General features: G+C 40.5%; 1 protein-coding gene across 1 annotated transcript in view; it reads left to right on the top strand.

Annotated features, from left to right (window-relative positions):
* Nucleotides 1-22,937, top strand: part of ERP44 (endoplasmic reticulum protein 44) — a 116,911-nt gene that overhangs the window by 73,861 nt on the left and 20,113 nt on the right. The window contains exons 5-8 of the mRNA XM_034761406.1: nt 3,219-3,403; nt 3,953-4,068; nt 19,638-19,695; nt 21,098-21,214. Coding sequence (XP_034617297.1) covers nt 3,219-3,403; nt 3,953-4,068; nt 19,638-19,695; nt 21,098-21,214 — 476 coding nt within the window. The remainder of the gene's footprint in view (nt 1-3,218; nt 3,404-3,952; nt 4,069-19,637; nt 19,696-21,097; nt 21,215-22,937) is intronic.

Genomic DNA, 22,937 nt, shown 5'->3' with positions numbered 1-22,937 from the left:
GTTTAAGAAACTTAATCTGAGTACAGCAGAATATTCAGAAGGTGCTGAAACTATTTTTTTAAAGAAAATTAATTACAGATGTGACTGCTTATTGGAAGAGGATGGGTGATTAGGGGTGCAAGACTAAGTGGTACTGAGTGACGAGGGGTATCACAGTTCAGGGCAACTGAACCTGTATTCCCCCCGCTGTAGCCCCTTGAGGACACCCTATCTAGTTTCCCGCTCCTCAGCTATCACCTTTCCTGGGCAAAGACTTGCATCTCTCTCTCTCCTGAAGGGTTTTTTCCCCTAGGGCTTCATGGCCTATACTATGCTATCCCTAGCCAGACTATCTAAATAAGCCAATGTCTGCACTTTGCTTTCTCTTCAAAGGCTATGAACAGCAGAAAATGATAGCAGATAAGTTACCACACGGCTCTTCCTAAGCAGGTACATTTATTTTGAGATGAAAGCATTACCGAGAAAACGTATTCAAAACAATAAAAGATCCTACACACCTGCTAATAATCTTACGAGAGATCTCTTCTCCCCCCCCCCCCCCCCCACAACTCCAGTAACGGCTCTGGTAAAAGTCAGTCCTTCAGACCCCACAATGGGATTTTTCTGTGGTTACAAGTTTGTCAGCCGTAGTTCAGAACATGCACAACCATGAATAGTTCAGTCTTTCCTTTACACAGCTTGGGCCTTTGATCTTCAGGTTCTGGGAACAGGTAATCAGCAGACAGTGGTCCTTTCCTCAGGGTGTAGCTTCAAAAGGCTGAGTTTTTTGCATAACCAGAGGTGGGAAATTTGTATTCAATTCCCACTAGTGATTGACAAGGCAAACACTTGATACTGTTTGCCCCAAAAGTCCATTCTTGTCTGGCCAATTTGGTATAGTCCTTTGAAGTTAATGAGATTTCCCAGGGTTAACATCCCATCTCCCCTCTAGAGAAGTTGCATACAACCCTGGACTGCAATAATACATAACCTTTATATTTAATACAATGGACTCCAAAGATGCTTAGTTATATACGTTTTATTTTTTTCAAGGATATTTCAGGAAATTGCCACATCTGTGACAAACGGCTTGGATCTGTAGTGAGGGATGAAGGTATTATGCAGAGGGGGAAAAATGGGAAAAGGTAGTAGAAGAAGGAAGAGGGGCTAGGAGGCTCTGGTAAAGGGGTGTGGGTAGATATTAGGGGGAGGGAAGAAACAGGAGGAGTTGGTGAACTGAGGGATAGCACAGGAAGTTGAGGAGGGGCACCTGTCAGCCCTGAATTCTCCTCTTCTGTGTGTGGTTTGGGATCCAGGAGACTCTGTTTCTCTTAGGGTTTCTGAGCCCCTCTCCTTCCCCCTTCATGTGAGCTGGGGTCTGGGATTGAGGGAATGAAGGTAACACAAATGTAAACATTTGAAATCCAGGAAAAAAAACAGTTAAGATACATCACCTCAATTTTCCATCTGTAAAATGGGCCTAATGTAAAATTCTTTAAGATCTTCTGAGGAAAAGCATTATATAAAAGCTATGTCTTTTGATTATTACCTAGTTACAGTAGCATTTTGACTGTAAACCTAGATGAGAACTACAACTGTCCAAATGACCACTAACTCTTACCAATAAACATTTCTCTTTCTGTTTAAAAAACTAGGACATTAAATGGCAAAAAGCTTTAACTCAGAGTTAAGGTTACCTGGTGGTAACTTGTGCCATTCCAGAATGTTGAGTTCAGCAAAACTCAAACTTCTGAAAACCAGGAAAGACAGAGATAAGGTAAACAGCCACATAACCTTAATTCTCTGCCCTTTTTGAGTGATGCACAACACGCCCATAACACACACATTCCCACTCTGCCTTTTCTCTCTAATGGACTAGTGCTACCTATACTAGCCCTACGCTCAAGCACTGAGCATACTCCCCCAACAAAATAGCACATCTGTAAAATTTAGCAGCCATTTCATGTCCTTTTACAACCCTTTCACACTTGCACACAGGATACCGTGTATACCTATACTTCCTCCTGCCTATCATTAAATCCACAGATTGCTCTCATATCTCCCCTCGCTACTGGTAGTACCCATGGTAAGCAGACCCTAGTGCTGTGCTACTAACGCAACCTACACAATTTTGTATTGAATTGTTGCAGACTGGAACCTCCAGATACACATGTACCTCTCTCCTTTGATAACATACATGGGAGGGGGGACTCAGATCCAGATCTCCTCATATCACAATTGCAGCTCTTTCAAGCTGCTTCAACTTATTCCTCCACCATTCAATACAACTGCATCTTACTCAGTGAATGCAGCTGGAGTACATGCAGGTAATTCCCGGTGGCCGTTGCCAGCTCCGTGGGAAAGAGTTATGGTTATGTATTTCCTGGTTTTCAGAAGTTTGAGTTTTGCGGAACCTGACGTTGTAGAAGGGCGCAAGCTATCGCTGGACAACCTTAACTCTGAGTTAAAGATTTTTGTCATTTAATAGTAAGTAAATAAGTGATGAGACTGTTGCAGCATGTTTTTGTCATACTTGGCAGATAGAAAATTTTTAATTTATTTTCTAAATGTATTTGTATATAGCTTCAAATGCTGTAACCTTCTACAAGTACACAAATTAATACCATCTCCATGTGGTGCCCACCGCGCTATGTACTTTCTAATACCATTGTATGAAGATTTATGAAAACATGACATTTTAGTGTGTATTGGGTTAGTGTATATCCTTGGCTCTAGCTATGAGGAAGCTTTAGTCATTGCATTATTTAGGTCTTGATCTTGTTTACATCTTATTGAACTTGCTTCTCACAGGGATTAGACTCTGTTACTTGGCAAGTTTTTAAATTTTATTTGTTTATTATTGTTTGTTATGCCCTGTTTTAATATTAATTCAATTTTCTTTTAAAAAGCCCTCCACGATGTTCACATGAAGGGTGCTAAATAAGTGTAAGTGACTGATTGAATCTAGTTTTAGAATTATGCCAGATTTTGGTCATTATGATTTCGTATGATCATCAACATATGCAAGAAATTGCATTTCTTGAATATAAATACCATAGCTACTCTCCATTTCTCTTTTCTGCAGTGCTTTTCATTTTGCTCTTGTTTAAGATGGGGGAAGCAGGACTGTTCGTCCAACACCCCTGTCTTTGTTAGTGTTTGTGCGTGTGCATAAGGATTAATAAACAGTACATTTCCATATCTATAGCATTATTTTTTTCTGTTAATTTCTTTATTAGCGGACATAGCTCAAAGATACAGGATAAGCAAATATCCAACCCTAAAACTGTTCCGGAATGGGATGATGATGAAGAGAGAGTATAGGGGTCAGAGGTCGGTGACAGCAATAGCAGATTATATCAGGCAACAGAAAAGCAATCCTATTCGAGAAGTTAATGACTTGGAAGAAATTAAGTCTCTTGACGTAAGTCTCTTGATTGGTGTTCTATGAAATATGTGGATTTTAGCGTTTTGTATTTTGAGACAACGTGAATCATGTGTTTAATTTGGAGTATGTATATATTTCTTGATTTTTACCATTCAAAAGAATTATTTTATTGGCTTTCATATTCGCAGTGAAAAACAGATGATTATTTCTAGTATTTCAAATTATTGGAATTAACTTTTACTTTTTTTAATTGCATGGATTTTGTTAAAATTTTATCTACCTCACTGGAATTTTTTTCATTTATGTGTCAATTTGAAAACAAGAAAAGAAGCATTTTACATTCCTTCGCTGAAAGAGTATTTAGTAACATTTCTAGTCTAGATTTTTAAAACCTGCATTTTTGTATGGTCACACCTCATTTGGAGACAGATGGACAACAGCTGTTGCCCATGTCTCTGATTGTGGGATAAATGAAAAGTATTTCTGGGTTTAACATGTTTTTTGGGGAATAATAATAATAGCCTTTGGTGACTGAAATTTTAAAAAAAAAAAAAAAAAGTCCTAAGTACATACTTTGTTTTACAGCGCAGTAAAAGAAATATCATTGGATATTTCGAGCAAAAGGACGCCAACAACTATAAAACTTTTGAAAGAGTAGCAAATATTTTGCACGATGATTGTGTCTTCCTTTCTGCATTTGGGTAAGTTTTTACATGTATCGGCTGTGTGACTGATACTGAAGTCTTTACACTAACAAATTACAGTGAGTCCTGCTTAATAGAAAGATTTTTTTGGTAAAGAACTAAAAGATGATTGGATTGGAGTCTAAAAGCAAATCCTTGTACTGAGATCAACCTAGAAGACTAAACAAAAACCTCATCTATCCAGATAGTTCTTTGTATCTTTAGTTTTTGTAGTGAAATCTTTTTTTGTTGGCATTATGCCTCCTATTTACTGTTCCTGCAATAGTTTGGCATTTTTCTCTGCACAGAAAGTAATAGGGAGTCCATTAGCAATATCAGAAATGTAAATTTTAAAAATGCTGATGTGTAGAATGTTTTGTAGCAATCTGAATAATTTTTGTAACTTTCGCATTCATTTAAACAATACTTTGTAAGGCTTTCTCATAAATACTCTTTGTTTTCTTAAAATTCCATTGCTGTTCATAATAATTGCTGTTTGAGAGTAAGAGAGTTCAGTAGCTAGTTACATCTGTGCTAATTAAAACATAGCTGCTTAAAATCTTTTCACCTGTAAATTCCACCATTAGCTGCAAAATTCCAAAATCCCAGGCTTCGGGGACCATCAGACATAAAATTCTCCAGTGGCCTTGAAATTCTTTATCCATCTTAATACGCTTGTTTGCAGCTACAAATGAAAATACACAAGGTGCAGGCCAAAATCTTTCATATAGTCATATTGTTGAATTTTTACCTATGAAATAAGAAGAACAGGAGTACTTGTGGCACCTTAGAGACTAACAAATTTATTAGAGCATAAATTTGTTAGTCTCTAAGGTGCCACAAGTACTCCTGTTCTTCTTTTTGCGGATACAGACTAACATGGCTGCTACTCTGAAACCTACCTATGAAATAGTAACACATGTCTTCCCCCAACCCCAGGTCAGTATAAAATGAAGACAACCTAACTTCACAATTGCAGGACTTTCTATAATTATTTTTTTAATATATTGTGGTAGCACCTAGATGCCTCGATTGGGGACCCCATTGTCAAGTGACACACACACACACACACACACACACACACACACACACACACACACACGTTGCACTAGAAAATACTGCAACCCTCTACCTTTAGTCCCCACACTGGGCTGGGCTTCAGCCCTGCTCGGAGCATCTGGCTCCGGACTTCAGTCCCCTGCAGTCGTCAGAGCTCCCAGTTGGGGCTTTCTGCCCTGGCGACCCCATCAAAATGGAGTTGCAACCCACATTTTGAGAACCACTGATTTATATGAAATGGTCCCTACCCTGAGGAGCTTAGTATAAAAATCAGACCATTTTTATGGCTCGCCCACCTTAAAAAAAATGCATCAAATTCTGTTTTGTTTGGCAATGTTCTATTATGTGATCTATAGCACCAATGCTAGACATCCCTCCACTTATTCATGCCTTAAACTACTGCCATATTTTGTATCAGATGTGGGTGCATGTTGTTAGTGAATGAAGATTCCATTGTACAGAAGTTTCTTAAAATGCCTAGGAATGATTTGGGGTGCCAATGAATCACCATAACACCCATTCCTACCTCAGCCCAAGTGCAGCGTTTGTTTTTGAGGGGTGAGGGTTCTCTTTGTTGAGGTGCTGCCTTTGGCCAGAATCTCATGTTATTTCTAACAACAATGTGCAATCCTGAATAAAGGCCTTGTCTACACTACACAGTTTTGTCAACAAAAGTCAGCTTTCATTGACAAAACAGTGGAGGTATACACACTACAATCCTGGTTTAACTCTCCTGCTACTCCGACAAAATAAAACCACTTCAACGAGAGGCATAGAGCTTTTTGTGACAAAGTTAGATCAGCGCAGTGTCAGCGTACTCACTGTGCTTGCTTATGTCATCCTAATTGGCCTCCAGGAGGTGTCTCACAATGCCCATCATGACCGCTCTGGTCAGCAGTTTGAACTCTGCTGCCCTGAAGGTACACAGGTATGTGCCCCTCCCACATTTAAAGGCCTGGGAATTTTTGAAATTCCTCTTCCTGTTTTCTTGGCATGGACAGTTCACACAGCATCTTCGCAGCTGACCATGCCAGCTTTCCTCAGTAGACACACTCCCGAGTGGAGCACACTAGAGCAGTTGGCCCTGCTGGGTCTGTGGAAAGAGGAAGCTGTGCAGTTGCAGCTTCGTGCCAGCTGTAGGAACTTTGATACCTACAGGCAGATTGCTAGTGAGCTGCACAAGAGGGACATGCAGCAGTGCTGTGCTAAGATCAAGAAGCTGAGGCAGGCATACCAGAAGGCCAGGGAGGCCAACCATTGTTCTGGTGTAGTGCTGAAGACATGCTACTTTTAGAAGGAGCTGCATGCTATCCTCAGTGGCGACCACACCTCCACCACCACGAGCCCCATGAATATTTTGGGGAACTGGAGGCAGCGACCAGTCAGGTCAACCCCAAGGACGAAGTGATAGACAAAGAACCTGAGTTGGAGAAGGATGTGGAATACACCACAGTGTCATCTGGTGGCGTGGCGAGTCAGGACCTCTTTTCCACTCCAGAGGGGTCTAGACAGTCCCAGCACTCCAGCTCTGGCATGCCTGAAGAAGGGGAGGCAAGCTCTGGTAAGCACGCATTGTGGTTTGATACTGCATGGTGAGAGGAGATTGAGCTCTCATGTACTTTATATGGGAGGCATAAGGAACAGAAATTAACAAATGAGCCTATGCAGCTGTGCAGTGGGGGGCCTGGCGGAAAAGTTTGGTAATGTACACCAGGATGTCCTGCGAATTCTCCATAGAGATCTCTAGAAAACTTTCCTATAGGTATTCTGCCATCCTCTGACGAAGGTTCCTTGGCAGAGTTGCCTTGTTGCTGCGAACTGGAAATTATTTCAGCAGGGACTAGAGTGGCACATGGGTGAGCAGCATACGGACCCGGTCTGAAGCCGCACACATGCAGGAGATGCACCCTTTGCATCCTGGGTTACCCTCAGGAGTGAGATATCAGGTTCAATTACCCCTGCCTGTGGCAAAAGGTGCCAATATTCAGAATACCCTCCCTAAGCGTGTGTAGTGACCCTCTTCACAAATCACCCAGACCCTTTGTCCCTTCTTGCCCACTCCCGCTCCAAAACCCACTACCCTCCACCCCTCAGCTGACCTCACCATTTTTTGGACTCTTGCCGAACTGTGTGCTAGCAAAGGGACAGTGAGAAATAAGCATATGTAACTTTTATGATTCATGGCTGTAAGTGAACTCACAATACTGTCTCTTTCATTGTTTCTTTGGCTTCTGCAGATGTGCCCTTGAGGACCCGCTCCTCCGCACCAGTGGAGTGCCTCTGTCAGATAAGTAGGGCCTACCAAATTCACAGTCCATTTTGGTCAATTTCATGGTCATAGGATTTTAAAAATCGTAAATTTCATGATATCAGCTATTTAAATCTGATATTTCATGGTGTTGTAATTGTAGGAGTTCTGATCCAAAAAGGAGTTGTGGGGGTTGCAAGGTTATTGTAGGGGGGGGTTACTTCTGTACTGCTGCTGGCAGCGGTGCTGCCTTTAGAGCTGGGCAGCTGGAGAGTGGCAGCTGCTAGCCAAGAGCCCAGCTCTGAATGCAGAGCTGCCTCCAACAGCAGAGCAGAATTAAGGATGGCATGGTATGGTATTGCCACCCCTACTTCTGCGCTGCTCCATGCAGAGCTGGGCCCTCAGTCAGCAGCCACCACGCTCCAGCCGCCCAGCTCTGAAAGCAGTGCAGAAGTAAGGGTGGGAATACTGAGACCCCCCTTAAATAAACTTCTGGGCCACCCCTGCAACTCCCTTTTGGGTCAGGACCCCCAATTTGAGAAACCCTGGTCTCCCCCATGAAATCCCTATAGTATAGGGTAAAAGCACAGAAGACCAGATTTCATGGAGGGAGGTCAGATTTCACAGTCTGTGATGTGTTTTTCATGGCTGTGAATTTGGTAGGGCCATACAGATAAAGAGGCAAACCAGGAGGAGTAAGGATATTTTTTGTGAAGTGCTGTAGTCAACAGACTATCACACAGCGAAACAAGAGGGTGGAGGGAGTCAATTAATGAAAGACTCAGGCAGGATAGCCTGGAAGGGACATAGTGGCAGGAGCATATGATAAAGCTACTGGAGGGCCAGACAGAGATGCTCAAGTCCCTCATTGCACTGCAGTTTGAGCACATCTGTGCACAACTCCCCCTTCAGCCAATACAGAACTCCATTCCCTGCCCTCCCCAAACTCCCACACCACATTCCTTACATGTTTACTCCTGGGGGAATTCTGCGCCAAAAAAATAATAATTCTGCACATAGTATTTTAAAATTCTGCATATTTTATTTGTCAAAATAATTCAATATAATCACACCAGTTTCAATTAGTTTTGTAATTCATTTCAAAGTACCTGTCAGCAAGTATGTCTGTAACAATAAAGACAACAAAAAGATTCAGGAAATGTTTTTTGACAAATAGATTCCTTACTAGGCATATTAATACAGAACTCTGAGTAATAATTCATTTAAACTACAATATAGAACCATATTTCCCGCACCCCTCAGAAGCAGTGCAAAGGCTTGGGGGAGTCAGGACTAACGGAGCAGCTGAGAGAGAGGGAAGTAATTGCTGGGGAGGAGCCTGGGTATGAACTTGAAGGGTTGTTGGGTATTGGTGGGAAAAGTATGGAACAGGGTTTTTTTTTGGGGGGGGGGGGGAGAGGGAGGGAAGGGATTGTTAGGGAGCATCCCCCATGCAGACCCTGGCTGACCTCTAGCTTCCCTCACTCAGCCAAGCACATCTGCCCCTGTTCCCATGTGTCCTTGTTTCCCCATGTGTCCTTGCACCCCCTGTCCCCATCTGTCTCTGTGACCCCACTCAACCCATATGCCCTCACCCTCTGCCCCGTGGCCCTGCACCTCCACTCCCATTCAGCCCTTGCCACAGTCAGTCCTTCCCCACTAGCCCTTATAAGTCCCTGTCTGATCCTCCCCTCCGCCCCCAAGCAGTCCCAAGCTCTCTGTCTCCCTATATCCCCTGTCTCCTGATCTGGCCCAACAGGCGCTGTGAAGAAGGCAGGCTCTTTCTCTTCACTGTTGTAACTGGGGCCGGCCAGGTGTGCTGCTGTGCTCTAGCGCCACAGTGCCCTCTGGTGGGCAAAAGGCGGAACTGCAGCAACTGTTCAGCAGAAGCTATTTTCTGCACACAAAAAAAAATAAAAAAAATATGCACAGCACATGCAATATGCGCAGTGGCGCAGAATCCCCCCAGGAGTACATTTTCCTGGTTCCTAGCAGTATCCTGTGCACTCCACAATGAAAGCTGGAGATGAGCCATAACCAAGAGACTGTTCCTCATTACCATGTCCCCTGTTTGACAATTTTTTTGTGTTTTGTCCTGTTATTAAACTTTAATCTTTGAAGTAAAATGAGTCTTTATTTGTGTCATACACACATTAGTTGGTGCTAACATCAAACACAGCAGCTATAGGCAGAAATATTTGCTCAGTACAATTACTGCTCAGGAAGCAAGCCCTATAGGGGTCAGTTAAAGACACGTTACTGGGAATCAGTGTCAAAATGCTCCTTCAAAGCTCCCCTATTTCGAATAGCCCCCTGCTATGCCCCTCTAATTGCCCTGGTATCGGGCTGCTCAAAATCAGCAGCTAACTGATCTACTTCAGCACTCCACCCCGGGGAAACTTTTCCTCCTTTGCTTCACAAATATGCAGAGTACAGCAGGTCACAGTGCCCATTGGAATATTTTCCTCACTGAGGTCTAACCTTCCAAAAAGGCAGCACCAGCAATCTTTTAAACAGCCAAAGGCACATTCAGCAGTCATTCAGCACCTGCTGAGCCTGTTGTTGAAGCACTCCTTCCTGCTGTTTAGGTTCCCGGTGTAAGGCTTCATGAGCCATGGGAGCCAGGGATTGGCAGGGTCTCCCAGGATCACTAGGGTCTTTTCCACATCCCGTATTGGAATCTTCTGGTCTGGAAAGACAGTCCCAGTGTGCAGCTTTCTATACAGTCCAGTGTTCCTAAAAATGTGCACATCATGTACCTTCCCTGACCACCCTGCACTGATGTCAGTGAAAAGGCCCTGGTGATTCACCAGCTCCTGCAAGACCATGGAGAAGTAGCCCTTTCGGTTAATGTACTCTGTCGCAAGACGTCCTGTGTTCAAAATTGGGATATGTGTTCCATCTATCGCCTCGCCACAGTTAGGGAATCCCATTGCCTCAAAGCCATCAACAATTTCCTGCACATTGTCAAGAGTCATAGTCCTTCGTAGAGGAGATGATTAATAGCCCTGCACACTTGCATCACTGGACTTTCCATGGTGAACTTTCCAACTCCAAACTGATTCGCAACTGACCGGTAGCAGTCTGGATTTGACGGCTTCCACACAGCAATCGCCATTCGCTTTTCCACAGTGAGGTCAGCTCTCATTCTGGAGTCCTTGCATCGCAGTGGTAAGGTGAGCCAGCACACAGTTCCAGGACAGTGGATTTGCACATGTGAAAGTTCTACAGCCACTGCTCATCATCCCATACATACATCATGATGCAATCTCACCACTTAGTGCTTGTTTCCCAAGCCCAGTACTGATGGTCCACTGTGTGCAGCTGCTCTGTGAATGCCAGCAGCATTCTTGAATTATTTCTTTCCATGGCACACAGCAGGGCAGGCACCACCAATTCACTTTCTGATTCGCAGCTGCATGACCAGCCATGTTGTGTTCATAATGCTCATCACCAGAATGGTCAGCAGTGCAGGATCTATATTTTGAGGCAGAGATGGTGGGCACACAATTAATAAGGGCTGTTGAAAAACGGCATGAAACCAAGTCAGAAGCCCATGGAATGATGGGACAGAAAGAACTGTATCATGGGATGGTGAACACACCCCCATGATGCACCGTGATCCATTCCCAGAGCTCCCAATGGCAGTGTGAGGCAAGTTGCACAGTGGGATAACTACCCACGATGCAACACTCTCTGTAAATGCAAGAGCACCAACTGTGGACATGCTCCGCCGACACAAGGAGCGTTGTGTGGATATGCACAACCGATGTAATTAAAGCGGCTTATGATCATTGATGTAACTTAAGTCAACTTAACTCTGTAGTGTAGACATGGCCTAAGGTTGGTTAAAGAATCCATCATGTGGCTCTTAACTCACACTGACACCTTTGTTAGTAAGATCTGTAGGTGTGGGCAGTGCTAAAGTGTCAACTTAGTTTGTAAAGAGCTTTCCTTTTCAGTGATAAAGAACTTCATCGCAAGTTAAACACCTTGCGGCAAATTCCACTATTGCAGAACACCCTAAACTAACCAACAAATGAGTGAAGTATATCTATTTTTATTCCTATTTTACAGTAGTATTGTCATGTAAAATTAGTAGGGTTTTTTTCTATCAAAAATTCTAAGCCCAACAAAATATCTCTAGTAATGCTGTAGAAGAACATTAAATGTTTAGGGGGAGATATTTAACTTTCAGAGGCACAATGGCAGTTACATGTCTTATGAGAGAGAAGTGCATAACTGTCATTTATGCCTTTAGAAAATTGCCCCTCCCCTTAAGGTGGATGTGCTGGTAATATGTGACATACAGCTTTTGACTTTGGTTATCAGTAGTCAACAACGAAAACTATCACTTATTAAGCACTAATGAGCTCAGTTAAATACCAGTTTAGTTTACTGGTTAAAGAATAAGACAAAGGGTATGGCTACACAGCAGTCATTTGGGGTGTGGGGGGGCAGTTGTTGTAGCACATATAGATGTATCCAAGCTAGCTTTAACCTACATCAATAACAGTGAAGCTGCAGCAGCATTAGTTAATTTAATATTGGTAAAGTGCATTTGAATCTTCCAATAGAAAACACTATAGAAGTTGACAGTTATCTATATTTTATTAAATAATAATGTATTAACAGCAATATTTCAACTATAATAGTAATTCAGTGGGGAGAGAAATAAAATGGGCAGTGGCTAATGTTTTTTAATTGTAGAGGTAATAAAATACTACTATAGGTCCTGCTTTTGCAATGTTTAGTGTGCTGGCACATGACTGTTTAAAGTGACTGGGCCTCTTGCAAATTTGTCTATCTGCTTAAGTTGCAGGATCAGGACCTTAGTATAATGTTTTTCACACAAACGGAATGCCAAAATACTTTTGAGTTAAATAATAATGAGGACTGGCAGAGAAATTAAGAGATATAGGGAGGGTAGAAAAATGTTTCTTCCAGTTGAACAAGCTCCGTACACAGCTAAGGTCTCTTAAACATGCACAAGAAACCAATAAAACAAGCAAGTAAACAAAATCAGCACCATACAAGTGGTCCTCACTTTTTCCTGGTTTATTTTCCGGTGAGTTAGAGCTTAACAAAAGAGGTGTATTTCTATTAAAAGGATATGGCTGTGAAAGTAGAGAAGATCAAGGAGGAGAATAATCAAGTGTATTTCTTTTGGCAAGGCTGCGTATCTCAAGCTCTCTGCATCTGCCTCATGTTCTAAACTAGTGAACCAGCATCTGAGGCAGTAAAATCCTTCAGATGCTCTCTGACCACAACTTTCATTCTTGTTCTGAGGACCAGAAGCACTAAACTACGATTCAGAACCTTGTTTCTTTATAGTGTCTTTCCATTCTTCCAAATCTCTCAAATGCTCCTTCAAAAGCTCGTAGAAGTATAAAAATGATATTAAGGATTCCTCTGTCCCACCACTTCAGGAACAGTAGGCAATAATAATGACCTGAAATTCTTACTGAAAATATTTATTTAGATATTGTAAGACATCCAAGAACTAGTCAAGAAAAGTGCTGGTGTCTTGGATTTTCAACTGTCACTACTTCTAATCTATCTATTACTAGATTCTGACAATGTGTATTTAAATAACCCACATTTTCCTGGAAATTGCCTCTGAGGCTATTCCAAAACAGTCTTCTCTGTTTGCTCTAAATATCACCAAGTTTTGAAGGCTAACCTCTCCTTTTCTCACTTGGAGAGGCCAAGGTTCTGCATATTTGATTAGAAGAGAATAAATCAAACTATGCTATTCTTCTCTGTTGAAGAATCCAAGAATTGTCTAATATTTTGTCTGCGTTAGGTAAATTTTATTGTGTGTGCTAAAATTTATTCTGTCTGCTAGATTTCTAAATTCTGCGAGCTTCCAGCTGATAGCCATGCTCACTTCTTCAGTCGAATTCAAACTGTTCTTGAATGGTTTGTTACTCATTAATTATAGTGACTGTGATCTACATGCTTTTAGAACACCAGTTCTTGGGTTCCTTGATTTATTTGAAATAATGTCAAAGGGACCATCTTATTTTGGACCTCAAGTGGTTAAGCCACTTAGTTGCCAAGTATATGAAAACAGAGTCAATCCCAGTTTTTCCTAGCCTCAATCCCAGAGAATCTCTCTATAAACTTGTAATATGCCTATCTCTACATTCCCATCTCCCCAGCCCAACTGTTATCAACATCATCCCCACCATCACTTCCTTAAGAGACTTAATTTCCATTTCTGTACTCTCCCTGATAGCCTGTCTTCCGCTTCGTTTTTTCACAAAGCATAGTTGCAGCCCAATTCTGGAACCAAGGAATGTCCATATTTGTATAACTGATTGCCATCTGAGAGGCTTTTCCTTAGACTAATCTCCCACATCCTAATGCTGCTCAGCTTTCTGAAGTTAGTTATACAATTCAGCAGGAATTCTCTGAACCTGACAGAGCATAGCCCATGTGGCATTCCACTTCAGACTGACACGGGCAGAGCTTTCCTGCCCTGAGTAGGCAACCATACTGAAGCAAAGGATACAGAGTTTTGTCATCTGCAGTTCTGCTTGTTTTGCTGAAATCTGTAGCTGATGGCCTGAGATAATCCTCTGGGCTCTTTTCCACTTTCATAACCTGCTTCAAGGTAGAGCCTATGAGGCACTGAACCTGGAGAGTGATACATTTTTCACAACTGTTATGGTGACTTCAGGTTCCAAACTTGTTGGAAGGATTTTTTTCTCTAGGCTCCCCTGTTGGAAACTTACACAGACAAGTGTTTCTAGTTTGGAGTATATAGAAGTAAATGGTTCAAGTGAAAATGGTTCTAGTTAGATCCAAAATCCACCTATAAACTCTAAAGATTATAAAGTACCTCCTAATCCTTAATAGGGTTCTCCCAGTCTGAGTCTGTACAGAGAGCTCAACAATTGTAAGGTTATATGAACCATCATGTCCAGATTTCTCTTACAATGAGCTGAAATAAATATGAAAGCTTTTCATTTTGCAGGAAAAGCAGACCGCCTCACAAACCACCCTCAAGACAATGCTGCTTTTGCCTTGCCAAAGCACTGCTGTCTTTGAGTTATTTAGGTAAAGGAAGTTGAAACAAAGCCACAATTTTACTTGTTATGGTACATGGAGAGGATTGGCAGGATGGGCACAATTTCAAAGAATTATAAAGAAAATCAGAGTTGAAATATCACCAGTGTAAAAGTTAGTGTTCACTGCTTAGGAACAAGATGGATAAGAAAGAAGAGCGTTGTAGACTGAACCATATAGGAGAGGTCTTTGCAAAGAGGACGAACAAACACCAGAGACTAAGTCTATGTTGGTTAATAGGAGTGAAACTACAGTGGGGGAGAGAGTCTGTAGCTGCAGAGGTAGATTGGTAGGGTGCTATCGTCCACAGTGTGGAAAGTTGCACAGAACCCAGATGGAATCAGAAGAAGCTATCAGGAGGAGGAGGGAAATCACTTTTTAGTACTAGAAATATATTGATATAGGGAATTCAAGGAAAACCCCTAGTGATTTTGGAAGTGGAAGAATTGATTTAACAGTTTGAGGAATGTTTTAGAAACTATATGTATGTGGTCCATGCTTGTGATTTGTGTTTTAATCATCGGTAGGAAAGAGAGAAAAAGAATCTACCTGCATGATAGATGATGAATAATAGGAGTGGGAAGTTACAAGCTAGTGCACTGTAGATTCACACCCTAGCTTGCCATGCACTAACGTCCTGTGTAGACACGCCCTTAACCATTTCCCCCCTCAAGCAGGTTTAATTTGCATAGCGTCTTTTATATCCAGTCAGTTATCCAGTCATCCATAGTGTTCCAGATAAAACAAAAAATAGACAGGACACTTGAATTTGAGGCACTAAAATAGAACAAGACCTTGTAGACCGCCTTTATCCACCCAAAAAAAAGAAAAGAAAAAAGAAAGAGAAAAATCATGGCACCAAATGAAACTTGTTTTCATTTTTCTTTGTTGATCACTTTGTAAAAGGGGTGTCTTTTACCGTTAGAGCTGCTGCTTTTTTTTAATTGTTTTTTTATGTAATGCACCCCACTGCTGTTTGATTTTAATTGTGCTGAACTCAGTAGTGGTGGTTACATACAGATGACCAGTGATTGAAGTGGAAGGAGACAGAAGAGGGCCTTGACAAAAGAAATGGGTCCCACAACAGATTGTACTCCAGAACTTTGTTTTTCTTGTCTATAGGTGTAGGACCTCATAGCTCAGTGGGGTTTGAGCATTGGCCTGCTAAATCCAGGATTGTGAGTTCAGTCCTTGAGGGGGCCATTTGGGGATTTAGTTGGGGATTGGTCCTGCTTTGAGCAGGGGATTGGACTAGATGACCTTCTGAGGTCCCTTCCAACTCTGATATTCTACAAAGTTGATAGTAGCTGAGACACTCCTATTCCACACCTACTTTTTAGTCTGATATAGTGAAAGACAATTTTGTACATGGGAAGTTGCCTCAGTGTAGTTCCTTTATTAAGGGGGAGAGGGGTTCTGTCACATTGTGGTTGTATCTTTTGTTTTTTGAGTTATATATGCCCAAAGGAAAATGGGAAAGATAAGGAGGTAGGCAAATATGTTAGAAAACTCCTTTTATTAATATGCATATAATTATGCATTGCTGGAGAGTTGTCTTCCGTACCTGGAGTACAATAAAAGTAATTAAGTAGATATCTCATGGTCAAAATGACAACTAAGGTAGGAAGAGAGAAACAGATGCAAGTATTTGAACGGCGTAAACACAAGAAGCAAGAGGGAGGGTGATTAGATTAAATGAAGCAAAGAAAAATGTGGCTGTTAGAGATTATCCTTTGGAGAACATTTGGGGATGTGTGTCTTATCAAATCACAACTGCAAAAATGGAACTACATGGGATCCATTGGCTTTTCTTAGGTCAGCTATAAGTAAATTTTATATAACTAATGGTGAGAAACTACTGTCTCAACACTGATTGATAGAAACGAGATGTAAGAGAGCAATTGATTGGGAAAGATGGAATAGAGTTAACTTGTGTTTATCAGTGCTTGACTTGCTTTTTATTGGAAAAACTAAACTCTGTATTACATAGTAACAGGAAAAGAAACATTAAAATATTTGGTTTTGCTCCCTGTGGAATATACAGATGAAATTAATAAACCATAAACACTAGATTCTTTCTTTTAATTATTAATGAAGAATTTAGACATTAAGGCTCTACGTTCTGATATGAATTATGCTTTAATAATTAGGGGCCTGATCTAATGCCCATTGAAGTGGAAGAAAGAACTTTGGATCAGGTTCTTGAGTTAGTATTTGTTACAGTTTTGTTAAATGATTTTTTTTTTTTTTTACTACCTGCCTTTGTACCATATTAGTCTCATAGCTGTCTCAGTGACTTACAGCAGGGACACATTAACTCTTCATATGCAAACTAGGAATTTCCAGGATGTCCTATGGCAGTTGGGCTAAAGGAGGCCAAAATCTATAGGAAAGGATAGAGAGTTACTTTGAAGGCAAAAATAAAATTGGGAAGGGAGGTGAGAATATCCTTCCTTTCTGCCTCTTCTCCCCCAACCCCTCAGCTTTCCCATTTCTGGTGTGTCAACTCTGGTGTTCATTAGATAGTGGAGCTAAACAGGTGACAACAGACACAAAAACAGTTATTCTGGAGGGCCTTTCCGTATATATTGCACTCTTGATGTGCATGCACTCGAGATTGGAATCTCTTTAGCCAACAGTATCTTTTAGGATCCTGCACCTTGAGTGTCCTCATGCTCCTGTATCAAGGGCAAAAAAGGTGATACAGGCCTAACCACCACTCAGTTCCTTCTCACCACTGTGGCTGCAAGACAGAGCTCCACACTATCTGCATCTCGATGCACTTTCACAAAGACTTTTATGGCTATTTGTATATAATAGTGTTAAGAATAGATTAGATCATTTTCCTATTGGCAAGTTTTGGCAGTTTTGCCTACCTTGTTCTCTTTTTTTACCTTTTGACAGGAAGATCTTCCTGATACTAGGGCTTAGGAACGCTTGATCCTAAATTGCCTGGCTTTAAGTATTGCCCCACTTGCAAGGTAGCATTAATGATGTCTTTTTGTCACGGGGGTTCAAATCTTGACACATGCTCGGTATGCAAATCCTTTTCAAAACAGACTCCAAAAGCAAGAAACACATCTTAATCTCTTTTGCTAGACTGATCCATGCCCCCTGCCTCTGATCTGGGCAGGATAGACTTCACCTTCTTTCCCTGAACTAGCTCTACTCAGTCCAGAAGTGCACCTGTGAGCTCCGGAGACCTGGGCACGGGACCAGGAGTGGAGCCATAGGAGTGGAGGCCAGCAGCCAGACCGGGCCAGGAGCAGAGCTGGGTGGTACTCCCTCCCCCCTCTCATGGGAGCTGACCCAGCATAGCTATATCAGTCAGGAGTGTGAAAATCCACACCGCTGACTGACATAGCTACGCTGACAAAAACCCCCGTGTAGGCCCAGTATGTCAATGGAAGAGGGCTTCTGTGAACACAGCTAACTATATTCAAGGAGGTGGTATTCCTACCCCAGAAAACTCCTGGCATTGTGGGCTGCATGTATGCTACCGGGCTAGGCCAGTATAGCTATGTTAACATAGCTAGGCCAGTATAGTCTCCATAATGTAGATATATCCAAAATCTGTTTGGACCCATGGCCTCTTGCTCACTCATCATGCAGCCTCCCAGGCTAAACCTATATTGCATGCAAGGTTAGTTAAAACAGGTGTCCATGTCAAACAGACATTACGTGCTTGGGCCTCTACGGATCCCTCCCTAGGTTCTCACATTATGTAATTGGTGGAAGGTGTGCAAAAGGGAGTATTTTTCTCTGTGTCTCAGAACCTCCTAACCAAGATCTTAGTGAGAGATGCACTCCTTCTGCAGTGGGAAGCACATCCAGACCATCATCAGGTCCAAAGTCTATGGACCCATGAATAGACTTAACTTCACATAAATATAGTAAAGCTCAGTGTGGTTCACTAAGCCTGTGTTGCACTCCTACCAGTGATCCAAGGACTGATTAAAGTATGACCAACAACACAACTACATTTATATAAAACAGGGGGGAGCCCAGTTATCCCCTTTATATACAGAAGTGGTTGGATTATGGAACTGGTGCATTTGGCAATGTCTCCCATAACACTACATCTCTCAAGTCTGCACAGTGCCCTAGCATACCATGTGAGCAGACATTGTTTGTCAGATTAAGAGTGGATGATCAAGCACTTTGTTACACCTCACATTTTGGAGGACTGTGTCATCTGTAAATAGATCTGGAGTTCTTTGAGATGTCCACATATATTCCACAACCCACCCTCCTTCCCCATTACTATGGAGTGTTTTAACTCCTGAATTCTGTGATAATAAAGGAACTGAGTGGCTGTTGGGCTCTCCCCGCCCTGTATGTCCTCAGTACAGGAGCAGGAGGACACTCAGGGTGCAGGCACGGCCCCACCGAACACTGCTGGCCAAAAGATTCCAATATCAACTGCATGAGGCACATGCACACCAAGGCTGTAATATATATGGACAACACATCTCTAAGAACTCCAGTTACTGTAAGAAAGGTAGCTTCTTTTTAAATAATCTTGACTTAATTTTTTGTTTGTTTTGTTGCTCAGGTTTTAATTTAACCTCTTGTGAAGTCATAATTTCATTAGTTTTCTAGTCATCTATTAGAGTTCCAGGATAGACAAGAGCTGAATCTCCAGTTAAAAGAGTAAGCAGAAAAAAAGCTTTATTAATGCAAACACCTCTTTCCCCCCACATACACACACACTTTTTTCAGGCTGCCTTTACATCATGAAGAAACAAAAAGGGCCAACACTTTTTAAAAAAATCCTTTGCAGATAACCTTTAAATTATACAAAGTAATGTGGTTTAGTAATCAGAAGAAGATGCACCAATATATTGGAACCTCTTTTATCCAAACCCCTGTTATCAAAAACAAAAAACTTCTTTACCCAAAATTAGATTATATTCATCAATGTGCATCACTTGCACTGTGAAGCTCCCCACGTACACCAAAATCTGTTCATCTTAATTCCACATTCTCCTCTCCCTGTCCCCTCACACCCAATTCTAGTTGATCTCTCTAGTGCCTTCATTGGAAGATCAGTTTCTTGGTGCTTAAAAATGGTAATGAATGGGTACCTATAAAATAAATGAGATATGATAGCAAGTTCAACCAAGTGGATTATTGCTTTCATTATCTAAGCCATTTTATATTTATCTATCATTACTAAAGCATATTTCTTCACTGCTTTTTTTAGGCCTATTTCAAAACCAGAGAGATTTAGTGGGGACAACATAATCTACAAGCCACCAGGGGTAAGTTTAACTACTTATTTTGCTTGTTTTCATTATGTGTATTAAATGTGGTCTTATGGAAGTTTAGATCATTTAATATGGTTCTGCTTCTCAATTTTTAAATTGTTTTATAGCTGAATATTTTATCTAGAAAAAGAAATATATGTACATGGGCAGTACTGGTTCTGAATTTGGGAAGTGAAGTGGTCTTAGTCTAACAATGAAAAAAGTAAGCATACACACCTAAATTTATTATTTCAAATTTATAACTTTCCTGAAATGAGAGATTTTTTTTTCCAGAAAAGTGACGCATTTGTCAGGTGTCCCTCTTCTGTTTCTTTTGTCCTGTAGAATTTTTTGTTCAGTGTGCAATTCTCTGCCTGTATACCTTATTTAGTAGATTTTGTTTTCCTCAAAGCAGGTGATGTTTACCACACCTTTCCTCACTTTCTCTTGCACCTGATATTAGATGACTTATCTACAGGTGTCTGCTGTTCTGTTTTCTGAAGAAAACATTCTCTTAACGTTAATTATATAATCACAGAAGTTACCAAGCAGTCATTCATAATAATGAAATGTATGTATAGTTTTTATTTGTAAAAAAATCCACCATAAAAGGAAATGCTCAGTTTTTCCTTTTTTAAATCTCAGTGAAACCTTAACAAGGGCTCCTTATTTTAAGCTAAGACAGCAGACAGTCACGGTGACAAATACAATAAAAGGTAACTTTAAAAAAAAATCAGATGGGTTTCCAAACACACTTCGTTGCAAGAAAAGTCTAGAAGGTCACTTTTGAATCTCTGCCTGTTATCACTTCCTCAGCTTTTGACAGTTTGGTTACTTGACACCAACCACAAGTAACTATAGTAGAAGTCATGCAGTCCTCTTCAGAGTCAAATACTAAGAATACAGAAAGAAAGCCTGCCACAATTTAGCAATGTCTCTCTAGCAATATAAGTTTAATCAGCCCTGAGATTCCGGTTTCTCTCCATCCTGTTAATTTTTTCAGTGGTTTTGTAAGCACCACTCTTAAGAAACCGAATATCTGTGTACAGCTGAAATCTTGCAATCCTTCATAGACCAAGTTATTATTTATCAACAACCCTACAAAATTCTAAAATAAATCTTAATTAATTTATTCTAATCCTCCCTTTTTAACAGATGCGAAATTGTATCCGATTTTTATTTTTAACGTTAACTTGTAAAATGGAGCTGGTTGTATAAACTATTGTATATATCTATTTGTTTAATGTTCTTTAAAGCCGTAGTTTGGGGATTGTATATGTAATACATTTGTCTGAACACAACTCTTCATTGCAGTCCTGTCCCTCAACTTCCATGTCATGTACTTGGTCTCCCGTTAGGTAATATAGTATTTACTTATTTTCAAATAAGAATAATCAAAACATTTTTTTAAAAACAGGAAAATGCTCCAGATATGGTATACTTAGGTTCTATGACCAATTTTGATTTGACTTATGCATGGACGCAAGATAAATGTGTGCCTCTTGTTCGTGAAATTACATTTGAGAATGGAGAGGTAAGGATTGCATTTTTCTTCCACCTTTCTGCTTTTTTCATTTAACCATCAATCTGCTCTTTCAAAAATAAACTGTCTCTCTCTAGAACTGAGTTACACCCTGTCAGTCACTTTCCCTGCATTTATTTTACCTTTTGCATAAAATAGTTGCACTTCAGTTTTCTGTTTACTCTGTTTCTCAGCTCTAATTGGAGGGAGGTTAGTGGGTAATTAATATACTGGTTGAGTATAGGAGATTATAGATAAGGATATGTGGCTCATTTTGAAAGTATCATAAGATCTGGGATGTGAGTATAAAGTTGTTTGAAATATAGGTGTAGGTATAGTTCTGCGACCTTGGTGTATCACTTAACTTTTCTGTGCAACTGTTTACCCATCTTAAAATAGATACAAGACCTTTTGCATAGAGATTTTGAGGTGCTGTAAAATCCTTATGTGAAAGATATTATATGTATGCATAGTATTCATGATGATTATACTGTGAGCTTGAAGAATATACCTGCTAGCCAGGGTGAAAAATGCAGTGGGCATGTTGCCACAAGTAATTTAAAGGAATAAAACTGTTGTACCCTGTAGCTAGTTATAAAATTTTGTCAATCATCTTTCTATTTAATAAATTATATAAAATATAACTTAATAGGATTGGCAGGAAAAAAATTAACTGAATATATTTGCCAGCCTCCACAAGCATTAATCTAATATGTATTTGTTGAATAGTATTTGACTAGCTATAGAGTTGGCTAAATGCCACAAAAATATTAAATTATTCTATGAATACCTGTAAAATTTATTAATATTTGCTGAGCCTTATTCAACCAACACTGCTTGCTACGTCTGTCTTGCTTTTGTTTGACCTTCTTTCCCTTTCTGTTTTCCACCACGTTTCTTCCTTTAATAAATCAAGATGTATCTTTTCCTGGATTGTTCTTAGTATTCATTTCTCATCTCCTCTCCGTTCCCTTTTCAATGTTTTCTTTTTTTCCTTCCTTCATTGTATTCTCTGCCTCCTTCTGTTTTCTCTCCTTTCTGTATTCACCCCCCCCAATTATAATTTACATGTAAATATGTAAATATTCAAAATAAAATAAAATATATTGAACTTGCTAATTAGCTACACTCAAACAGCACATTTAGACTACAGCACCTGTTAAAAACTGCAATGCAGTTCTAACATATTGCAGTGTGTTATCCACACAATGATGTATAAACTGAAGAATCATCCTATATTCTCTTTTGTGGGGCTTTTTAGCTTTCTCCACTACGTGGGGTATCCTGTGCAGTTTTGACTGTGCTCAAATTATTCTATTAGCTTACATAACGGGGGGAGAAGACAGAGAAAAACTTATTTTGTGTGATAGACCATGCTAAGTGTAATCTTTTAATCAGCATTTAGACTTTTCAGCAGAAACTTCTGTTAAACACAATTTTTAATTCTTCATTTGCATTTCAACATGTAAAAAGATGCCAGGTATTTAGCATTTTTAGAACTGCATGATGGATTTTTAGTGTACTTTTCCCACAGTGAAATCAGATTCTGATCCCTAGAAACCAAGGTTCATCATTGTAAGTTTGTATCAGTTTCTGTTCCAATTTTTCTAGTTGCTCTTGTGACTCTCCACTCCTGTTTACTTGGGCAGATACTTACAATCCCAAGTCATTCCCAATTGACATTTTGCTTAGCAACATTTGTTTAAAAACTCAATGCTTCCAGTAGCCAAACAAT

Source organism: Trachemys scripta, chromosome 2 (genome assembly GCF_013100865.1).
Source record: "Trachemys scripta elegans isolate TJP31775 chromosome 2, CAS_Tse_1.0, whole genome shotgun sequence".
NCBI lineage: Eukaryota > Metazoa > Chordata > Testudines > Emydidae > Trachemys > Trachemys scripta.
Note: the sequence above shows the minus strand (reverse complement) of the source record. Positions and strands in the feature narration are given on the sequence as shown.